The sequence below is a fragment of the Alosa sapidissima genome, chromosome 8 (assembly GCF_018492685.1).
Source record: "Alosa sapidissima isolate fAloSap1 chromosome 8, fAloSap1.pri, whole genome shotgun sequence".
NCBI classification, from domain to species: domain Eukaryota; kingdom Metazoa; phylum Chordata; class Actinopteri; order Clupeiformes; family Clupeidae; genus Alosa; species Alosa sapidissima.
In genome coordinates this window covers 34,660,850-34,683,349 of record NC_055964.1, presented here as the reverse complement: position 1 = coordinate 34,683,349, position 22,500 = coordinate 34,660,850, and the positions used below count along the sequence as shown (strand labels likewise).

General features: G+C 46.0%; 4 protein-coding genes across 8 annotated transcripts in view; 2 read left to right on the top strand and 2 right to left on the bottom strand.

Moving 5' to 3' along the window:
* gsnb (gelsolin b) overlaps positions 1–3,290 on the bottom strand; it is a 16,758-nt gene extending 13,468 nt beyond the window's left edge. The window contains exons 1-6 of the mRNA XM_042100562.1: positions 3,107–3,290; positions 2,905–3,005; positions 2,482–2,644; positions 1,290–1,490; positions 599–753; positions 1–8 (exon numbers count right to left, since the gene is read on the bottom strand). The exon at positions 1–8 is cut by the window's left edge and continues 148 nt beyond it. Coding sequence (XP_041956496.1) covers positions 1–8; positions 599–753; positions 1,290–1,482 — 356 coding nt within the window. The 5' untranslated portion in view covers positions 1,483–1,490; positions 2,482–2,644; positions 2,905–3,005; positions 3,107–3,290. The remainder of the gene's footprint in view (positions 9–598; positions 754–1,289; positions 1,491–2,481; positions 2,645–2,904; positions 3,006–3,106) is intronic.
* Positions 1–12,292, top strand: part of LOC121715150 (transcription termination factor 1-like) — a 54,411-nt gene extending 42,119 nt beyond the window's left edge. For all 4 annotated transcript variants that reach the window (XR_006033537.1, XR_006033536.1, XR_006033535.1 and 1 more), the window contains one exon: positions 11,438–12,292. The gene's annotated coding sequence lies outside the window, so the exon portion shown is untranslated. The remainder of the gene's footprint in view (positions 1–11,437) is intronic.
* Positions 4,178–13,372, top strand: rab14 (RAB14, member RAS oncogene family). Of its 2 annotated transcripts, XR_006033547.1 has the most exons (9): positions 4,178–4,321; positions 7,715–7,774; positions 7,957–8,010; positions 8,138–8,315; positions 9,189–9,255; positions 9,568–9,655; positions 9,982–10,012; positions 10,156–11,470; positions 13,346–13,372. XR_006033547.1 is itself a non-coding variant. In XM_042100643.1 (8 exons), the coding sequence occupies exons 2-8, from the start codon at positions 7,723–7,725 to the stop codon at positions 10,331–10,333; spliced, it is 648 nt and encodes a 215-aa protein (XP_041956577.1). In that variant the 5' UTR covers positions 4,178–4,321; positions 7,715–7,722; the 3' UTR covers positions 10,334–12,292. The 2 variants fall into 2 exon arrangements, 1 of the variants encoding a protein (XP_041956577.1); XM_042100643.1 differs by lacking the exon at positions 13,346–13,372 and having other exon boundaries at positions 10,156–12,292.
* Positions 12,384–22,500, bottom strand: part of cntrl (centriolin) — a 59,945-nt gene continuing 49,828 nt past the window's right edge. The window contains exons 36-42 of the mRNA XM_042100523.1: positions 19,965–20,169; positions 18,833–18,984; positions 18,531–18,617; positions 16,254–16,487; positions 16,042–16,104; positions 14,769–14,945; positions 12,384–13,701 (exon numbers count right to left, since the gene is read on the bottom strand). Coding sequence (XP_041956457.1) covers positions 13,570–13,701; positions 14,769–14,945; positions 16,042–16,104; positions 16,254–16,487; positions 18,531–18,617; positions 18,833–18,984; positions 19,965–20,169 — 1,050 coding nt within the window. The 3' untranslated portion in view covers positions 12,384–13,569. The remainder of the gene's footprint in view (positions 13,702–14,768; positions 14,946–16,041; positions 16,105–16,253; positions 16,488–18,530; positions 18,618–18,832; positions 18,985–19,964; positions 20,170–22,500) is intronic.

Sequence of the window (22,500 nt, the reverse complement as noted above, 5' to 3'; positions counted from 1 at the left end):
CCCCCTTTCTGCCATTGGACACAAGAATTGATCGATCAACCCATGAGATGACCATACAGTACAAGAGACAGGCCCTGTTAGCTGGCAACTAAAGACAGCAGACAACAGAGAACTTCCCCTGTTAACTGTTTGTTAAGATGGTTCCCATAAGAGGAACTTCTGTTTGTTAGGATGGTTCCCATAAGAGGAACTTCTGTTAGAATGGTTCCCATAAGAGGAACTTCTGTTTGTTAGGATGGTTCCCATAAGAGGAACTTCTGTTTGTTAGGATGGTTCCCATAAGAGGAACTTCTGTTAGGATGGTTCCCATAAGAGGAACTTCTGTTAGGATGGTTCCCATAAGAGGAACTTCTGTTAGTTAGGATGGTTCCCATAAGAGGAACTTCTGTTAGGATGGTTCCCATAAGAGGAACTTCTGTTAGGATGGTTCCCATAAGAGGAACTTCTGTTAGAATGGTTCCCGTAAGAGGAACTTCTGTTAGGATGGTTCCCATAAGAGGAACTTCTGTTAGGAATCGTTCCCGTAAGAGGTATGTACACTGGTTAGTATGCTTCCTATTCCTAACTTCTATTAGGGAGGAACCATGTGAACGCTTACCCTGTACTTGAGGCCAGATTTGAAGTAGCCCACGAACGTTTTGGACTCGTAGTCCTGGACCTCACGGTACTGGATGGGTTTACCCCCGAGGTAATCGTCCATCTGAATAGTAAAGATGGCCGCCGCTCCGCTCTCGTCCCGGGTGCAGTCCGCACCTGAGCAGGCATGCAGAGTGGGATCAGACACAGGTACTGATACTGAACTCTGTCCAGGGCCACAGGGCCTTTTTGTATTGTTTATTGTTTACAGAGGAGATAACAGCAGTGGAGTCGTGTATAACCAGCCAAACACACTGAGACAGTCTCACATACAAAGATTAAGCCTCGCACTAGATTAAAAGAAAATAACAAAAATCTCAGAGTTAAGGTTTAAGACTAGGTTTAGTCTTAATCCTAGGTCTAATCCATGTTAAAATAGACTTTTAGACTAGGTTTAAGCAATGTTAAGATAGACTTTTAGACTAGGCTTAATCTATGTTATGATAGACTTTTAGACTAGGGTTAATCCATGTTAAAATAGACTTTTAGAATAGTCTTAAGCCATTTTAAAATAGACTTTTAGACTTGGGTTAATCCATGGTAAGATATACTTTTAGACTAGGCTTAAGCCATGTTAAAATAGACTTTTAGACTAGGCTTAATCCATCATGTATGAGAAACTGACTGTAAAAAAATGTAGGCTTTGGGCTGACCTTGCCAGAAGTGCAGGTCGTACTGCAGGTGTCCCGAGCGCTGTTTGATGGTGTTGAGGAGGAGGTAGGCGTCCCCGGAGAAGAAGGTGCCATAGAGGTGCTTGGGCACGGGTGCCAGGTCCATCTTCTCAATACGCCACAGCTGAAGCCCTGTATCCTGCCCGGCCTTCTCAAACTCAGGGTGGTACGCCATGACTGGGTCTGGGGGCAGGGAGACACACGGATACACACACACACACACACACACACGCACACATTGTACGCACGTTAGTTTTAGTATGAGATGATGTGCACAAATACCTGCCCTCATACACACACACATCCACCCACACACACACACACGCACGCAGAAACATGTTCTCTAAAAGTATGCACATCACAAGACGTTGCCTTCCATCACAGCCTTTAGGCTGGCTATAGGCCAGTGCATATGGGCCGAATACAATGCTTTATCCAGCAGGGGAGGGACGCATGACTAGCAGAGCTGGGGGAAGTAGCACTCGCTGTGCTATCCAGCCCATCGGCTCATATGATCCGCTGGGTGGCTGACATTAGTCCCAGCATGCCCTCAGGGTGCCATTCTATTGTGTGCGGCTGACCTCACCGCACCTCCCTCCTGACAGAGAGGGGGAAGGGAAGGATAGGGAAGAGAAGAGAAGAACACCTGAGCCGACACCCTCTCCCACCTACACACACCCTTTTAATTACTCAGGTTCGCCATTTGTCATTTTCATATATGCTCTGTGTCGTTTGGGTGTTTGGAAAAATGTAGTAGGCCTACAGATGTAGCCTATGTGTTAGGGATTGGATGATATCTTACATTTTTGTTGAACACAAATCCACAAAAAACACACACACATAATCTACTTTGAGAGGAAGCAAAAGAGAGAAAGAAAGAAAGAAAGAAAGAAAGAAAGAAAGAAAGGCAAAATATAGCCTACCTACAGTCACTTCTTCTTGGACTCATAATTGCACTTTTGCAGAGATTCTATTGTTATCAACTGCTCATTGAAAAACATTATTCAGACACGTATTTAAGTCCATCAATTGTATACGATACATTCATATCAGACCAGGTGTTATTTATTAAAGTTTATCTCGGGTAAAGACATCCATAGGCTAACTTCTTATTGTGTTGCCAAAATAAAGTGTTAAAGCGTGAAGGTTAGTATCATAGCATCAAATAACCTACCTTATCTGGCAATTCTTCGGAAATATTATTTGGTGTGTAATAGTTGGTGAAAGACGAGAGATAAACTGACAGCTCCACAGAGTTTGAGAGGTGACTCCCTAGTGCACCAGGTAGCTTCCTGCTTCTCGATATGCCTACCTGGAGCTGTCGGCGTCTCCGCCCCCTAGCTCAGAGAAAACCACACATGGAAAATACCAGCATTTGAAGACATGAGAGTAGTCTACACAAAAGGCGCAAACATCTTACTACATTGGATGATGAATCAGCCATTGCTTAACACCCATGCCTTTAGGGCTGTAGGCTACCGTGCTGTGGTGTTTTGACTTAGCATATTGCTCCACATCTTTAAATCAAGAATAACCCAATGACGCGGTATGTAGGCTAAGATATGGAAGCTTCCCCGGCTTTTATCTGAATACCTACCTTTTATGGAATCGATGTGTGGGTTTGTGAGGGCGGTGAGGGTAGAGGGTACCCAGTCAGGACTGGGATTAGGGAGGCGATAAAGCAAAGCTCAAAATGTCCTGTAACAAGTCCAGATGTATGCAGGTGCAACGCTTAAATATCCATTTGAGTTTAGTTAGGGAAGAAACATGAAAATGGTTAATAAAAAAAAAACAGTTACGTTGTTGAAATGCCAGCAGCCTATTTCTGCACAGTGGTTGAAAGGGTGTTGTTGTTGCGTCTCTGGCAAAAGTCGAAAAGCCTATGTTGTTGAGCTAAAATTGTTGTTTAAACACTCGTTGTATTCGGATTGTGAAATTCTGAGCCGTGATTGCACCCGCTCTGAATAACCTAACCAACGCTGTTGGGACGGGTTCGTGGCAGACCCGGCGGCAGACACAAATTCACGGACGGGCATTACACCTTTCCAGGGGGGGCACGGGAACTTAAATTGATCACGGTAGTTTAAGCTTACACTTGACAAAACATTCTAATATGAAAATGTAGATGCAATTGTTGTAAAATGGTGCAGCTCCTTTAAGAGAGCCCCGTGCGCAGGGATGGAGAGAGAGAGAAAGCGAGAGGGGATGTGTGAGATGCGTGTGGAAAAAGTAGACGTGCTGTTAAGATTGGAGCTAGTCATATTCAAAATAATGCAAAAATAAATCCGCAGATAAAACCAAAATCCTCGTTCATTTGCTTTCAGATAGAGTGTTAGGGAGTTAGCCCCGAAGTTACGGATAACTTCGTCCCTGGAGTGGTAATAAGCTTCCTGTTCTCAGACTATAGCTCAGAAGAAAAAACAGTAAGGCTATCAAACAAACCGAGAAAACTACTAGGCCTACCTCTACTAACTACGATATGAGATATAGCCTACCTGCGAGCCGATAAGCATATTTGTCATCGGATGACAGGGGTTAGTGCAGAAGTGAAGTAGACTGCGCCACGTAACCTCTCCATTTAGGTGATGGGCTTACCGAATGTTCCTGATTGATTAGCTACGGAATAATACAGATTTTACAAGTTTTATTTGCTACTTGCTAGATTGACAAACGTATAATATAGGCCTACATTTAATAAGTGTTCAAAATCAATCTATGGGATTGGGGTTGGTTGGAGCAGCCAAGCTCGTCCAGGGCGGGCACAGATGACTTCCAGGACGGGCCTGGCCCCCCAAAGCCCCCCCATGCCGCCGGGACTGGTTCATGGTGATGCCATTGCTCGTGTACGCGCCTGCCTGCGCTGGCCAGGCTGATGCTGTGAACGGAAGGGAGTAGTGCGGACACGCGCAGAAGTGACGCGCATGTCAACGGCAGCATCTAGCATAGGTGTTTTCTATCTGCCCAGCTGATTATCCGAGCCGGCTTCATTATTTCCCCACCTACCTAGCAATAGGGTAAGTCTGACAAATTGTCATATTGTACATTAAGAGAATACCTCCTATGAAGTTCTACTGCAAATACGGGAGCTTTATTGATCCTTAGGCTTGAGCGTTTTCCCCATTTAACGTTAGTTAGCTGGATAGCTAGCTAGTAGGCTAACATTAGCTAAATGAGCTGGCATTGCTAGCTATCAGCTAGATGGCACGATGACAAAGTCAATAAGTCGGGAACTAAGTTAGCAGTTTATTATTCATACACTATCCGTGTAAAGAAAGCACGCCCAACATTCAGGGAGGATATGCCAGATGGCATGGACACTGGCCTTCTCTGTTTGCTAACGTTAAGTTACCAGACATGACAAGATAACGTCAGCTAACGATCCGGTTAGCTTTCCTGATGGCCTAACCCTTTCGGGCTTATTAATGTAAAACGTTGTGGTGATCAATGCACGACGTTGCTGAGTAAATCCAAGCATGTAAACATTAACTCCTCGTTCATCAGCAAACTTAACTCGGCACACGCAGGACGTCATTACTTTTGCACTGCTAACTTCAGACTTGAGAAAGGTATCAGGCAAGGTAGGTAATATTAGCTGCCACTGCAGTGGACTGCACACTAGCTAATGTTACCAAGAGTACCTAGAAAATAAAACGGGAAGTAACATCAGTTCGGGGTGATTTATCTTTTATTTCGCGGATTAAAGGCAAGATCCGACTATGTACTGGATTACGATAGACAGACTGACATTGACTGGAAATATTGCTCAGCACACGGGCCTCTGAAGTTTATAACTTGCTTGATGGCTATCAAGCTAATGACTGTCAGGAACTGACCAGGAAATAGACAGACAGGCCAAGTGTTTACTGCTGCCGCTGTGCCTTAAGTAAAAATTACTAGGTCAGACACATGTAGTTCTAGTCGTTCCGTTAGATGTTGTTGCGATAGCCTGATTTCTTTACGTCAGCTGGTAGTTATTGCATGGCTAGCAAACAAGTCGTAGATCTACAGGCCTGAAACGCTACAATAACCAATAGAGCTCACTGAGAACAGAAGCAGGCACATTGTCATTTATCTGAGGCGTTGCTTTGAATAAGGATGTACAGAAACCCTTAAACACATGATGATCTTCCCGCTGCTCAAATACATGACTCTTCCCATAGACTGGTTATTCCCAGAACTATACTGTGAGGAAGGAGATTAGAGGAGAGGTACTGTAACTCACTCAGCTGGCATTTATGTCAAAAACATGCTTGATCGTGTCTGAAAACATGGTGGTGTACTCAGAAATATTAAACACCATTCATTATGGCCACTCTAGGGCACATAGACCTTTTGCAGCAGGGCCATGGGATCCTGTTATGTGTCGATTCATATCATGTCTGGAGATCGCAGGGCTGATGGTCCAAAGCGTCCAGAGCATAGACCCACAGAAGTCAGGGAGATTACAAAGAAGCCGTTACCCAGTCACTCCTCCTGCAGTGCTGCCTGGGGTTCAGTCCCTCCTCTTCATGATTTCAGGGGTGTAATTGTGAGGTTATTTGAGGTTATTAATGAGGTGCATTACATGAAAACAAATCTGTACATTACATGAGAACAAATCTGTACATTACATGAAAACAAATCTGTACATCACAAACACAAATCTGTACATTACATGAAAACAAATCTGTACATTACATGAGAACATACCTAATTGTTGGTTTGACTGTAACAGCACGCCAAGCACACATTTAAATGTGCGCTCCGCTCGTTCATTAATTCAGCAGATGCGTTTAGTTAAAGTGTGTGGTGCCTGGAAATCCCCCTGGTTAGTTTCGCCACCTTCCTGTGCTACCCCTAATGCCCCAGTTGCTGCCTCTAATGCCCCAGTTGCTACCTCTAATGCCCCTGTTGTTCAGCTTGTTGTGCATGCAGTGGTGCTAGCGGCATCTGATATCCCAGTGTTGACTTCAGCACACTTACGGCTTCTACACACAGTTGCGTTCCGTCAACGCATGCCAGTGGGTGTTCCCGACGGTAGCTATGCAAATGACTTGAAGTATAACCGTAATTTGATTGGTTGGTGCCGTCCGTCGATTGGCTTGATTGGCCGGTGCTGTCTGTCGGTGCAGCAACAGCTGAACTTCTCAACCCGAGCGACGGGAGAAACGCGACGCAAGGACCCACAATTCAGTTCGTCAACGGATGATGTGAGCCCATGTAAAGTGAATGGGATGCATCTCCAGCACTGCAACGCACGCAACTGTGTAGAAGCCGTTACTGTCGGACGCGTGTTATCACTGCTGCACCTCTCGGCTCTCCCTGTTCATATCCCAGCTCAGCTCCCCAAATCCCATCAGGTGCAGTGTGCAGTGTTTTGTTTTCATTCAACCTTCTTGCCATCATCCCGCACCTGTTGTGTTTACGGTGCACAGGGAGTTATTTCTGTTTATTTTTTTATTTCCCACACACTTTTGTCCAAAGCAACATAAAAGACAATTGATTTGAGCTAAACAAATATTTCTATACATTTATAACACAGATCAGTGATATTATTATTATTATTATTATTAGGCCTATAGTATACGTGGGGTTAATGACATCCAATTCAATTTAATGACTTTATTATTATTAACGGCAAACCGTTCACTCTCAGTGAGTATTTGAATAAATGTGGTGATGTGAATATTTCTCATTATGATTGAAACGACTAGCGTAAGTATGAGGACTCGTGGGTTTACGGGATTCCTGGAGTCAGCATCCCCAGGCCACATTAGCCACATTAGCACACAGCTCCTGCTCGTCACAGCCTTCACTTGTGGTTCCGCTCAGTCCTCACTGTGCTCGTGTGTGAAACTGAAACTATGGACTTTGCTGAAACGCCACCATTTCCACTGCTAGTCATGTTGACTAAACCACCAGCATCTGCCAGCTGCTGTCATGCCTGCTGTGCTCTGTAGCCTTGGTGTGTGTTGTGCACAGAGCATCACCATCATGATCAACACAGTAGAAGAATGTTTCTGTTTATTTTCTGTATATTTATACATTCCTATGGGCTGTAGTTCTTATTTCCTGTATATTTATAGGCTGTAGTTCTTATTTCCTGTATATTTATACATTCCTATGGGCTGTAGTTCTTATTTCCTGTATATTTATATATTCCTATGGGCTGTAGTTCTTATTTCCTGTATATTTATACATTCCTATGGGCTGTAGTTCTTATTTCCTGTATATATATTTCTATGGGCTGTAGTTTTTATTTCCTGTATAAATATATTTCTATGTGCTGTAGTTTTTATTTTCTGTATATTTATATGGGCTGTAGTTTTTATTTTCCGTATATTTCTATGGGCTGTAATGTTTGTATTGTTATTTGAATAATTGGTTGTCTGGAATGGAATTTTAAGGTACAGTTTCTTTTCTTTCAGAATCCAAAATGACGACCGCCCCGTACAACTACTCCTACATTTTTAAATATATCATCATCGGTAAGTGACCTCTCCTCAAATGCGTTGGTTATGGTCCTGCATACATATGATTTGCAAGTGTAAGCGGTTTGCTGCTGATTACCTTCTGTTGATTAGATTCAAAGCCTTATGTGATGTTCTTACATTGTGTGTGTGTTTGTGTGTGTGTGTGTGGGGGTGTGTGTGTGTGTGGTTCTCCACAGGGGATATGGGCGTGGGCAAGTCCTGCTTGCTACATCAGTTCACAGAGAAGAAGTGTGAGTAGGGCCTTCTCTCTCTCTCCCTCTCTCTCCCTCTCTCTCCCTCTCTCTCTCTCTCTCTCCCTCCCCCTATCTCTCAATGCTTATAAGTAGCTGTTCTGTTTGTTTGTTTGTTGCTATGCAGTCATGGCGGACTGCCCTCACACCATTGGTGTGGAGTTCGGCACGCGTATCATGGAGGTGAGTGGGCAGAAGGTCAAACTCCAGATCTGGGACACGGCTGGACAGGAGCGCTTCAGAGCCGTCACCAGGAGCTACTACAGAGGAGCCGCAGGAGCGCTGATGGTCTATGACATCACCAGGTACACACACACACACACACAGAGAGAGCAGGACAGTAAGTTCAGAGTAGTCATCAGTAGGCAGTATACTGATGGTCATCAGATTTGAGGAATTTCTGCGTCCCCCCCAGATTGCCTGCATGTCTATGGTTCTTATCATAGACAGTAAAAGAGAGGATCTTATCCAGAGAATACGGTTACTTTGCTCCTGTGCGACACTTTAACCCTCTGGTTGCATGCACATTACGTAAATTACGCCATAATAGCATTGTTTTCGGAAAAAAGTTTATTACTCAGCCGAAAAGTCAGTTACAAGGTTATGACACCAGTCACACAATGTTGTATTTCTCCGGAAATAGAAAAGGTTCATGTAAAGGCTTAAAATGCTTCAGCTGTAACGTTATTTGATGTCAAAGCGCCAAAATGAATGTGGTTCAATGGAATGGCTAGCATGAGTCCTATAGCCTCAGATCTGCCCATAGTGTCTACGCTCTCCGAACGTTCGCCTGCCCCCTTGGCCCACACAGACCATTTCATTGGTCGCTGAGTTTTCATGCGGGCATAGAAGCTTGTCAATGGGTTTGATTGGTCGCTGAGTTTTCATGTGGGCATAGAAGCTTGTCAATGGATTTGATTGGTCGCTGATTCCCGAACGGGCATAGAAGCTTGTCCATGGAGCAAGTCCAGACCAAATTTCCCTCAAATTTTGTGGGCAGAGTTAAATTCGGCCTGGCCTCCAGGCTAAATAGCAACTACTACGGAGACAGATTAGGAGCTTTGATGGTATCTGATACACACACACACACATACGCACGCATGCCTCACTTACACACACACACAGAGAGATGCACAGTGGCACTGAAATGTTGTGTAAACGTTTTGTTTGGGCTGCAGGAGGAGCACGTATAACCACCTGAGCAGCTGGCTGACGGATGCTCGAAACCTCACCAACCCAAACACAGTGAGTAACCATGGAAACATAGACACACAGCCAGCCACAGGCCTTTAGAGCATCAAATTGACAAAAAGGTCAATGCTATGCTATCAGTGTTCATGGAACATGGTACTGCCACTAAACGCACATTAACTGTGGGGGATCAAATGTGCTAGCTTACTTGTCCTAAAGTCGACTGCAGCGGCCATTTTGTGGAGGAAACCTAGCTTTGTCCAGATGGAAAGTCATTTCCCAACATTCTAAGTGTAGCGCATGGGTGTCCTGTGCTGTGTGTGTGTGTGTGTGTGTGTGTGTGTGACGGACTGTCCCTGTGTCCAGGTCATCATCCTGATTGGCAATAAAGCGGATCTGGAGGCGCAAAGGGACGTCACATATGAGGAGGCCAAGCAGTTTGCTGAGGAGAACGGTGAGTGGACAAGCCCCCTTAACACACCAATCCCCTTTAACACGTTCCATCCAGCCTGGACACACCAATCCCCATTAACACGTTCTGTCTGGCCTGGACACACCAATCCCCATTAACACGTTCTGTCTGGCCTGGACACACCAATCCCCTTGTGGCTAAAGTGACCCCACCAGGCTCCTGGAGATCTTCTCATTGGTTGTTTGTTCCGGCTTCTGCCTCCTCTGATTCGCCCCCTTGTTCCCATGATATCATTGGCTGTTGGTGTATGTGGGTTCCTGTGTTTACTGTTGCTACGGTTGCTGATGACCTGATGTGTCTCCTTGCAGGTTTACTCTTCCTAGAAGCCAGTGCTAAGACGTAAGTAAAGCCTGTGTGTGTGTGTGTGTGTGTGTGTGTGTGTGTGTGTCTGTGATTGCATTCCGTATTTAATATTATCATCTCCTGGCCTGAGTTGGTTATGAGCCGCTAAAGACCCTCTCCTGTCCTGTCCTGTCCGTCAGTGGGGAGAATGTGGAGGACGCGTTCCTGGAAGCTGCTAAGAAGATCTACCAGAACATCCAGGACGGCAGTCTGGACCTGAACGCGGCCGAGTCGGGCGTCCAGCACAAGCCCTCGGCACCACAGGGGGGGCGGCTGGGTAACGACACCCCCTCCCAGAAGGAGGGCTGCAGCTGCTAGGGACACACACACGCACTGGCCCTCACAAACAAGCGTCCTTTCACCCCCTCCACACACACACACGCACACACATGCACGCACACGCAGAAACACACAGACACACACACACGCACGCTCCACACACGTCCTATCTGTCTGAAGTTCTATGGGCGGCGCAAAGTCCTACAGACTTCTGAGGATATTGTTTTATTCTTTTCTGGACCTCCAACCCCCAATCTCTTTCTTTCTCTTACACACACACTGTCAGCAGGCTTCTCTCTCTCTCTCTCTCTCTCTCTGTGTGCGTGTGTGTGTGTGTGTGCGTGTGTGTGTGTGCGTGTGTGTGTGTCTCTGTGTATGAGGGGGGTGTGCATCAGATGAACCTGGAGTCCTCAGTGTTGTTGGGGCATGAGTGATCAGTGTTGTTGGGGCATGAGTGGCTTGTCTTTCCTTTTTATTTGAGTTTTTTTTGTTTGTTTCGTCTTTTGTAAGACCTTTTGCTTAACTTATTCTGGCGGTGAGGATGGGGGGGGTGGGAGGACAGACAGACAGACAGGCAGGCAGACAGACAGGCAGACAGACAGACAGACAGACAGGCAGGCAGGCAGACAGACAGACAGGCAGACAGGCAGGCATTATCGCTGAAGAGCCGTTTGTGTTTTAAAGTGTATTTTAACCCTCTGGCGCAGGCCTGCAGGAGCACAGGCCAAATAAAAGTCTTTGTGATGGAGAAGTAGAAGTGTACTCCTGTAACAGATCCAGTAATATATGAATGAAGACACCTCCCCCTGAGGAGGCCCACTGAGTGTTTGCACTTTGCTGTAGCGGCACGATGCGGTGTGGTGTGGTGTGGTGCGGCAGGACGACCCCCAGATCGGTCGTCGGCACCGCGTGAGACGGGCGCCCTCCCCCTCCCCCTCCCCCTCCCCGCACTGGTATTGATCCTGAACGTTAGTCCTAAACTCTAAACCTCTTGCTTCCTGCTGTCTGGCCATGCTCTGGTCAATCCGGGTGTGTGTGTGTGTGTGTGTGTGTGTGTGTGTGTGTGTTACTGTAGCATACGGAGTGTGGGTGGGTGGGAGGGTGAGCGCTCCTGTAGCATCAGTGGTGTATATGACTCATGAGGTGTGTGTGGCGTGAGAGATGAGACGTGTGTGTGTGCCTGAGGTGTGTGAACGGTCTTGCTGTAGGAAGATGGCTGCGTGTGTCCAATGAGGATGGGAATCAGAAAGGATCATCTGGCAGAGGTGTTGAGCAGACACTGTGTGTGTGTTGAGTGTGTGTGTGTGTGTGTGTGCGCATGAGGCCTACCCCAGCTCGCCACATCACCCTCGTTTGTTTGGGTTTGCTTTATTCGTCCCCTTCTGATGACGTCATTTCTGTTGCCTTATTACGAAGACCATTGAATCCAGAATTCTGTATTTATAAATAGAGCGTCGTCCTAAAACCAGACGAGGATGATCGCCAGCGACCGTACTGGACAGAGGCAGAATTTACCGATGACCCCCTAGCTGCCCTCTAGAGACCAAAAGTGGTGAATTGATGATGATGATGATGATGATGATGATGATGATATGTATAGAAGGGCCCTGACCAAATCAACACTACAGTCACAAACGGTTCAGACGCGTTGACCTCTAACTGAGGCAGAGGCCAGACAGGCAGGAGATTACCACATATGCATCGCCATTCTGAATATTTCTATTCAATTTGTATCATGTTGTAATAATAGATGTATTTTAAGTCATATTGAAGATTGAAATATGTGATTCTCCAAGGAAGGATGGAATCCTTTTGTTTTTTATTTTAATCCTGTTGATTTTGTTATTTTTTTTCCCATGTATTTGTGGTCACGTATGTGATTCACAACATCAAAGCAAATATATGAACCTTCTGATGAGAGATCTGTTAGCTTTGGAATGTCTTCTGTAATTGGCTTTGGTTTGTATTAATCTTGTTAATAAAGACCGTGATGTACAAGCTGCCTCGTGCTGCTGCATTTCATGTTTACCGTTTCAGATTCACAGAAAAACTTTCAGCACTCGGGGAAGGAAAACACTTCACAGCTGAGTGTGTAAAATGTTAAATGTATTGCACACAAACAAATATTTAACAAACGTAAGAGCACCATTGTCACTTCATCTGTAGTTCTGGTTCTGAGTGATCTGCGTTCTGCCAGGCCCCATACGGGCTGATCTGACCTCACCAGTGCACAGCAGAGAGATGATCTGATCTGATCTGACCTCACTCTCTGATCACTCTGAACATGATTCAGCAATATCAATCTTTCAGTCGCTATCATTATATTGAACAAACCACAGTTTTCACAGTTCTGGTTATAGTGTTATGGTTAGTCGTGTGGACGGGCCATTAGTTTAAATACTAGCAGGAGATTATACTTCTGTCTACACAGTATCCCTCATAATCAGCTATCAAGCCCAGTACACATTACAATCCATACAGGCACCACACACACAAACACACAAAGAACCAGGCCTCCCTTGATGTAAGATCTCAATGGGATTCACCTGGTTAAAAAAAGGATAAATAAAAATGAAATACGCAAGTGCTCGCATGCTCTCACATGCACAACTTCTGGACATTCAACACATTTCAACTTGTATGAATTGCACATTCAAGACATTCAATTGATGTTGCTGACAAATTTAGAAAAATAATTCCAAAAATAGTATTTTAAATATTCTAAAATAAAAGCTACATTTTAAAAGGCAAACATGGTCTTCATTCCCACAGCATGGAAGCTGGTCCAGTCTGAATCTCATAAGGTGTGTAAACCCATGTGTTTCCATCAGCTGGGAGTGCATAAGGTGTGTAAACCCATGTGTTTCCATCAGCTGGGAGTGCATAAGGTGTGTAAACCCATGTGTTTCCATCATCTGGGAGTACAAACTGATTTCAGTCACATGATCTGCTGTAAGCTGAGGAAGCCCTTTTTGTTGCATGATTTCTCAGTGGCTGTGTGTATGATGGTGAGTGTGTGTCTATGAATGTGTGGGGAGAGAGTGAGCTCAGGTGTGTGTGTGTATGTGTGTGTGTGTTTGTATAACGCAGCAGTGGTTCCGATGGTGTGGGGTGGGCCACAAAAGGGAATCACTTGTACAATGTGTAATGTATGTTCGTGTGTCCATGTGTGTGAAAGACAGACCTTAGACAGTGTGTGTGTGTGTGTGTGTGTGTGTGTGTGTGCGCATGTGTGTGCATGTGTGTGTGTGTGTGTATGTGTGTGCGTGCGGTCTTCATCTGCAGGTTGCTTTGCTGGTGTGTTGGAGCTCAGAGGTCCGGTCCCTCTCTGGTAGCAGTGGGTCCAGTCTGACGGGCCGGCCAGACGGGTCAGCGCTCTCTGAACACCAGCTGCTGGAGAGCCTAACCTGTCAATGCAAAACAACACACACCTCTGTAACACACACACACACACACCAGCTGCTGGAGAGCCTAACCTGTCAATGCAAAACAACACACACCTCTGTAACACACACACACACACACACACCAGCTGCTGGAGAGCCTAACCTGTCAATGCAAAACAACACACACCTCTGTAACACACACACACACACACACACCAGCTGCTGGAGAGCCTAACCTGTCAATGCAAAACAACACACACCTCTGTAACACACACACACACACACACCAGCTGCTGGAGAGCCTAACCTGTCAATGCAAAACAACACACACCTCTGTAACACACACACACATACACACACACACTAGCTGCTGGAGAGCCTAACCTGTCAATGCAAAACAACACACACCTCTGTAACACACACGCTCTGTAACACACACACACACCTGTGTAACACACACATACACACACACACTAGCTGCTGGAGAGCCTTACCTATCAATGCAAAACAACACACACCTCTGTAACACACACACACACACTAGCTGCTGAAGAGCCTAACCTGTCAATGCAAAACAACACACACCTCTGTAACACACACACACACACACCAGCTGCTGGAGAGCCTAACCTGTCAATGCAAAACAACACACACCTCTGTAACACACACACACACACACACACTAGCTGCTGGAGAGCCTAACCTGTCAATGCAAAACAACACACACCTCTGTAACACACACACACATACACACACGCATCAGGACACACACACACACGTACCAGGACACACACAAACACATACACACCAGGACACACATGCTCTGTACACACACAAACACATACACACCAGGACACACACGCTCTGTACACACACAAACACATACACACACGCATCAGGACACACACGCTCTGTACACACACAAACACATACACACACGCATCAGGACACACACGCTCTGTACACACACACACGCACGCACACACACACACACACACACACACTCTAACACACCAGCTACTGGAGAGCCTAACCTGTCAATGCAAAACAAGAAAAACACACACACACACACACACACACACACACACCTCATGTTGCCTGTGTGGTTTGAGTGCGGCTGTGTTGTCCTCCAGAGAGCCCTCTGAGTCTAGGAGCTGGTCCAGCCAGTCCACCCGCCTACGCAGGCCGTCCAGACTGCCCTCCGCCTGCTGCCTGCGCACACACAGCGCCTCCTGCTGGTCAAACATGCGCCGGCGCAGCTGAGCCTGCACAGCAGCACATAGGGACGAGTAGGGCAAGGAGCGTTACAACATTGTTATGCAATGCCATATGACATGTTCATCACTATAATACACACTATGACATGTTCATCATTATAATACACTCTATGACATGTTCATCACTATAATACACACTATGACATGTTCATCACTATAATACACATGGAACAGGAATATAAAATACGCACTATGACATACTTACATTCATAATCATATCACAATTTATCCCAAACTTAGGCCGAAATGCTATCTTAATGAAAGTAGGACTGCAACTAATTCTTTTTTATAGTCAATTAATCTGTCGATTGTTGTTTTGTCAATAACACGTTAGAAAATGGCTAAAAAAGTGTTGATCAGTGTTTCTCAAAGCTCAAGATTATGTCCTCAAATAAGTGTTTCTAAAGCCTTAAAGGAACCGTATGTAAGAAATGTATTTCAATTAATCATAAAATGGCCCTGATATGTCACTAGACGTTAAGAAATCATGTTAATTTCAAATACTTATATCACTGACAACAGTTAGTCCGGCCAGGATATTGTCATTTAAAAAGTGCAGCCCTCAACTGATGTTGATGTTGTGTTTTGTCATGTCATCTTGTGTTTTGGCCTGATGCGCCACCCTCCACCTATCTGCTAATCACAAAGTCAGTAGCGTTTCGGCCAGTTCTGCCAGTCAGGGGGGAGGGGGGATACACCGCTCTACAGTCATTTGAAAGTGATTGCAGTACCAGTTTTGGCCACAATCTTACATACGGTTCCTTTAATATAATAAGTATTACACTCTTTTTAATAGTATTATTTCTCACAAATGCATGGCCATTTCCAAGTGTCCATTTAGTATTGTCATTTAGTAAAGCTGAAAATATTCAAGTTCAAAAATCCACAATCAGAGAGCCTAAATGAGATGCGTATACAGAGTGGGAGTGTGTGATTGGATGTTGGGGTCACTCTGGGAGTGTGTGATTGGGTGTTGGGGTCACCGTGGGAGTGTGTGATTGGGTGTTGGGGTCACCGTGGAAGTGTGTGATTGGATGTTGGGGTCACTGTGGGAGTGTGTGATTGGGTGTTGGGGCTCGCTCACCTTCAGCTCATCCTCATGCTGCTCAAGCTTTTCTCTCAGAAGCTCTCCGCGCCACTGCTCATCCTGAAGGGTAAACAACAGTAAACAAACAAACAAACAGACTTAAACACACATTATACATTATACACACCACTCACAAATAGTGATGCTTCCTCATTGTCATGACAAAGTCTCACACACACACACACACACACACACACACACACCCCTACCTGTGCGGTGAGTGCTGCAGTCCTGGAGGGGGTGAAGAGAGCCTTGAGCTGCTCGTGCTCTGTGCTGGGGGGGGAGGGGCTGAGGGAGGGGGAGGGGCTCTGGTGGTCTCTGCTGCTGGGTTCTGCGGGGAACTCTGGTTCTGGTTCCTGCATCGGCGTGCCGGCTCTGGGCTCTGCACCAGCGTCAACAGAGCTGCTCTCACACACATGCGTCTTCTCCTCTTGGGCAAAAAGCTGCGCACACACACATACACGCACGCACGCACACACGCACATACACACACACATACACAGACAAATGTGGCTTTCTGCATCACTTTTGAATGAATTATTTTGAATTATTTGAATGAATTAATACAATTTTTCTCACATGGTGCGCACAACCCTACATCAGGCGCGTAACCAAGCGTTTAAAACATTCGGGGTTTAGCCTAAAACTTAGCGGGGTCTAAGGGTGTCACCCCAGGAAAATCGTAAAACTAAGTAAGTGTGCAACTACAGCACACTTTTAGTCAGAGACTAGGGCCTACCCTGTTCCTAAAACACCCATGCATGATCTGTTACCTCACCTATTGTCCAAGGGAAATGGACATGGCCATGGTTACCCACAATAACACTTTGCTATGTTTTTATAAACAGAAATAACACTTTGCTATGTTTTTATAAACAGAAATAACACTTTACTATGTTTTTATAAACAGAAATTACATTTGGCATCATAGACAAATCTGCCCGGATTTCCATGTTAATGCTATAGCCGCGGTGGCAGTGGTTCTTCTCAAACTGGGCCATCACACACACTGGTGTGCTTGAGTGGGTAAGAGCCAGGTGTGTTTGGTGTTAGTATTATTTATGATGATTTACACAGCAGTCACATTTTGTAAAGGTCTGTCAGGTGTGCTTTCTTACAAAAAGCATAGAATCACTGTGCTCAACTAGCTGGCTACGATTACACATTCTCCTTCACCAATCTGTGAGCCTAGCCAGTCACGTCAGTGGAACGCTGAGGCCCTTCTCATCTGCTGATACAGCAACAGGAGAGTCCTCCTCTGCCATCCTGCTCCTCATTGCCTTGATCAACAGGAGAGTCCTCCTCTGCCATCCTGCTCCTCATTGCCTTGATCAACAGGAGAGTCCTCCTCTGCCATCCTGCTCCTCATTGCCTTGATCAACAGGAGAGTCCTCCTCTGCCATCCTGCTCCTCATTGCCTTGATCAACAGGAGAGTCCTCCTCTGCCATCCTGATCCTCATTGCCTTGATCAACAGGAGAGTCCGACCTTATAAGTATGTATACTCTTTTGATCCCGTGAGGGAAACACACAGCACACAGTGTACACACAGTGAGGTGAAGCACACACTAATCCCAGCACAGTGAGCTGCCTGCAACAACAGCGGCGCTCGGGGAGCAGTGAGAGGTTAGGTGCCTTGCTCAAGGGCACTTCAGCTGCGGCCCACTGGTCGGGGTACGGCAACCCTCCGGTTACAAGTCCGAAGCGCTAACCAGTAGGCCACGGCTGCTCCAATGCTATCCTGCTCCTCATTGCCTTGATCAACAGGAGAGTCCTCCTCTCCTCCTCATTGCCTTGATCAACAGGAGAGTCCTCCTCTCCTCCTCATTGCCTTGATCAACAGGAGAGTCCTCCTCTCCTCCTCATTGCCTTGATCAATAGCGTAGTGGGAGTCGGGGGAGTTGGGAGAATTCCCAGTGGGCAGGTTTGGGGCCGGGCTGATTACTCGGAGATATTGCCATACTGTACGTCTTTCTTCAGTGTTTAGCAAGCTGCCACCAGAAACCGACAATCGTATAAGACCTGTGCACGCTCTGTTTCCAGTGTGCATGAAAATTGTGCGCGTGTTGTAGATTTGTTTTAAAATTGTGCGCAAGTTGTAGATTTGTTTTTAGTACTTTCTATCTGATTTCCATAGATATATGAACTGCTTTTGTGACCTAATCACTTCAATGTTATTGACGTTCTATATTAGAAAGTCAAGAACTACATTTAGGGCCCGTTTACACGTATCTAGATATTTGTATAAACGCATACTTTTGTATGCGTTTGGTTTTTTCGTTTACAAGTAAACGGAGATTTATCTCCCTCAAACGCATACATTTACAAACGCACTTCAAAGTGAAGATCTCTTAAAACGATGACGCGTTCGATTGTGTTGTGTGTCAATTCGATTTCATATGTGCCTTCTCTCGGACACACTGACTGACTGACTGTGTGTGTGTGTGTGTGTGTGTGTGTGTGTGTGTGTGTGTGTGTGTGTGGTACCTTCTCACGGACACACTGAAGTTCTTGACTCAAAGTGTGCACCTCCGTCTGCAGTTTGTGTGCCCTCCGTTCACTCTGCTTTGCTGCCTGCACACCCCACACACACACACACACACACACACACACAGACGCACGCACGCACGCACGGACGCACACAGAAGATGACATTATGGCACATGAAAAACGGTAGATAATAGAAATGTGCGTGTGTATGTGCGTGTATGTGTGTATGGTGTGTGTTGTGTGTGTGTGTGTGTGTGTCTGTGTCTGTGTGTGTGTGTATGTGTGTGTGTCCATCTCACCTGTTGGGCCTCCTGGAGGTTGTGTGTTTGTTTGGTGAGTAGTTTCTGCAGCCTCTGCACCTTACAGCGCCACCCCTCCAGCTGCCCCCTCTGGGCCTCCAGCTCCTGCTGCTGCTGCTGCAGCCGCACCTCCCACTCACACAGCTCCTGCCCTGAGGTGCAGTGAGATATCAGAGGTGCAGTGAGATATCAGAGGTGCAGTGAGATATCAGAGGTGCAGTGAGATATTAGAGGTGCAGTGAGATATTAAAGATATTAGAGGTGCAATGAGATATCAGAGGTGCAACAAGATATTAGAGATATCAGAGGTGCAGTGAGATATTAGAGATATCAGAGGTGCAGTGAGATATCAGAGGTGCAGTGAGATATCAGAGGTGCAGTGAGATATTAAAGATATTAGAGGTGCAATGAGATATCAGAGGTGCAACAAGATATTAGAGATATTAGAGGTGCAGTGAGATATTGGAGATATTAGAGGTGCAGTGAAATATTCAAGATATTAGAGGTGCAGTGACATATCAGAGGTGCAACGAGATATCAGAGGTGCAGTGAGATATTAGAGATATCAGAGGTGCAACGAGATATCAGAGGTGCAGTGAGATATCAGAGGTGCAGTGAGATATTAGAGATATCAGAGGTGCAGTGAGATATCAGAGGTGGAGTGAGATATCAGAGGTGCAGTGAGATATTAAAGATATTAGAGGTGCAGTGAGATATCAGAGGTGCAATGAGATATCAGAGGTGCAACAAGATATTAGAGATATTAGAGGTGCAGTGAGATATTGGAGATATTAGAGGTGCAATGAGATATTGGAGATATTAGAGGTGCAGTGAAATATTCAAGATATTAGAGGTGCAGTGACATATCAGAGGTGCAACGAGATATCAGAGGTGCAGTGAGATATTAGAGATATCAGAGGTGCAACGAGATATCAGAGGTGCAGTAAGATATTAGAGATATTAGAGGTGCAGTGTGATATCAGAGGTGCAGTGAGATATTGGAGATATTAGAGGAGCAGTGAGATATTACAGATATTAGAGGTGCAGTGAGATATTAGAGGTGCAGTGAGATATTAGAGGTGCAGTGAAATATTAAAGATATTATGTGTGTGTGTGTGTGTGTGTTCCTGACCTTTGCGCCGGTGCTGTTCCTCCTCAGTGTGCAGGGCTCGTCTCCAGTCCTGCAGCTCTGCTTCCTCTGCAGTGAGCTGCTCCATCCGCTGCACCCGCTCCGCCACAGCGCCCTCTAGTGTCTGCAGCTGGGCCTGCAGCTGCTGCCTCCTCTGCTGCTGTAGCGCATCCGCCTCTGCCCACTCCTGCTGCTGCTGCTGCAGGGACTACACACACACACACACACACACACACACACACACATAAATGAACACACACAAACACACATGAATACAAACACACACACACACAAATGAACACACACACACACACACACAAACATACATATGAACACACACACACACACATACACACATAAATGAACACACACACACACACACACACAGAGGGAGCCACTTATCCATACACAAAGAGAGATACACATACAGTATGAAGAGAGATGTCCATGTGCATGTGTGTGCACACACACACACACACACACACACACAAACACACATAAAGACTCTCATTCTAAATCAGTGTTAAATGTACCCATGTGAATGTGTAAGATGGAGATACAGTCTATGGGACAAAGACCATCCTTTAGTTACTGTGGTAACACTTTACTTGACGGGTGAGTCCATAACACATTCATAGCAGCTGTCATAAACTGCACATAGAGCAGTCATGACTGTTTCATGAGACATGACTCAACATTCATACCAAACCTTTCATGAATGTGGAAGACAGAATGACGTCAAAATAAAAGTCCAACATCGTATTTGTGTAACTTGAATACCATTAATTTAATCTCTCCAGCCTTTGTAAATATTTCATGAATATCTAATGAAGTCTACATCGAATGTCACTTTACTATACAGGTTGTGAAGTATTCGTAATCACTTAGTTTAACACTGGGAGGTAAACTAGCCTACATTCAGCTGATCCGTATTTGTGTAACCTGGAATGGTTGGACATTCCCAGTAGCAAAAGATAAAAAATCATCTGCAAACAAAATGAAACAAAAATGATTTGCTTTACCATGCTCTGTCTTTTTGGCACTGGAGTAACCCATTGACTCAGATGTGATGTGATCAGGTAAAAGGGTTTGGACCAAAAACGGCAATGCTGCTTTGCGACTTTGGAATTTTATTTTGACAAGTTGTCGTCGTTCTGTCTTCCACATTCGTGAAAGGTTTGGTATGAATATTGAGTCATGTCTCATGAAACAGTCATGACTGCTATATGTGCAGTTTATGACAGCTGCTATGAATGTGTTATGGACTCACCCGTCAAGTCAAGTGTTACCGTTACAGTACTATTTACACCATGATGTGGCCACTTCTTTCTATTTATTTTCAACATTCCATTCCTTTGACTCCCATTCCTTCTTGAAGTAACAATATGAAGTTGTGGGCAGTACATATCTGAAAAAACACACTATCCTACCAATGTGGACAATCTATTGCCTTCACAGACAGGAATAAAATGTTTCTTTTTCAAAGGTTTGAATAGACATGACTGCCATCATAAATCCCACATCCTGAGTGATGCTCTGTGGGCTCCGTTGATGACGAGCGTCTCTAGCCAGTGGCTATCCACCGCACCTCCGTCCGCCTTTGTCCACACAGGGATGGACTCCTGCACCAGGCCCAGGGGCCCGATAGCCAGTGGCTATCCACCGCACCTCCGTCCGCCTTTGTCCACACAGGGATGGACTCCTGCACCAGGCCCAGGGGCCCGATAGCCAGTGGCTATCCACCGCACCTCCGCCCACCTTTGTCCACACAGGGATGGACTCCTGCACCAGGCCCAGGGGCCCGATAGCCAGTGGCTATCCACCGCACCTCCGCCCGCCTTTGTCCACACAGGGATGGACTCCTGCACCAGGCCCAGGGGCCCGATAGCCAGTGGCTATCCACCGCACCTCCGCCCACCTTTGTCCACACAGGGATGGACTCCTGCACCAGGCCCAGGGGCCCGATAGCCAGTGGCTATCCACCGCACCTCCGCCCACCTTTGTCCACACAGGGATGGACTCCTGCACCAGGCCCAGGGGCCCGATAGCCAGTGGCTATCCACCGCCACCTCCGCCCACCTTTGTCCACACAGGGATGGACTCCTGCACGGGCCTACCGGGCCCAGGCCCAGGGGCCCGATAGCAACAAATCAGGATGTAGGCTATGAATCTGATCTGATGGGATAGTATTGGCTATCCCCAACATGCACCAGAATACAGGAAATCACATCAAACAAGTTAAAAAAAATTACCCCCCCCTCCCACATATGCAACAATTAGTGGGGGGGCCCTTAATACATCTGGGCCCAGGGGCCCGAAAGCCCACAATCACATCAGTCCCCCAGAATCAAAGTCCACCTTAGTCCACACTCACATCTACCCTGGAAATCCAGAGTTCTCGCGTTACCACAATTTGAATTTGCTCAGCGAGGCACTCTGGCAATGAGTAATGATCACCTATGCCCATGGAGCTGAGCTGCACCAATCACATTGGTGTATCTGACATAGGCGGGCCAGAGGCAAGCTGCACCAATCACAT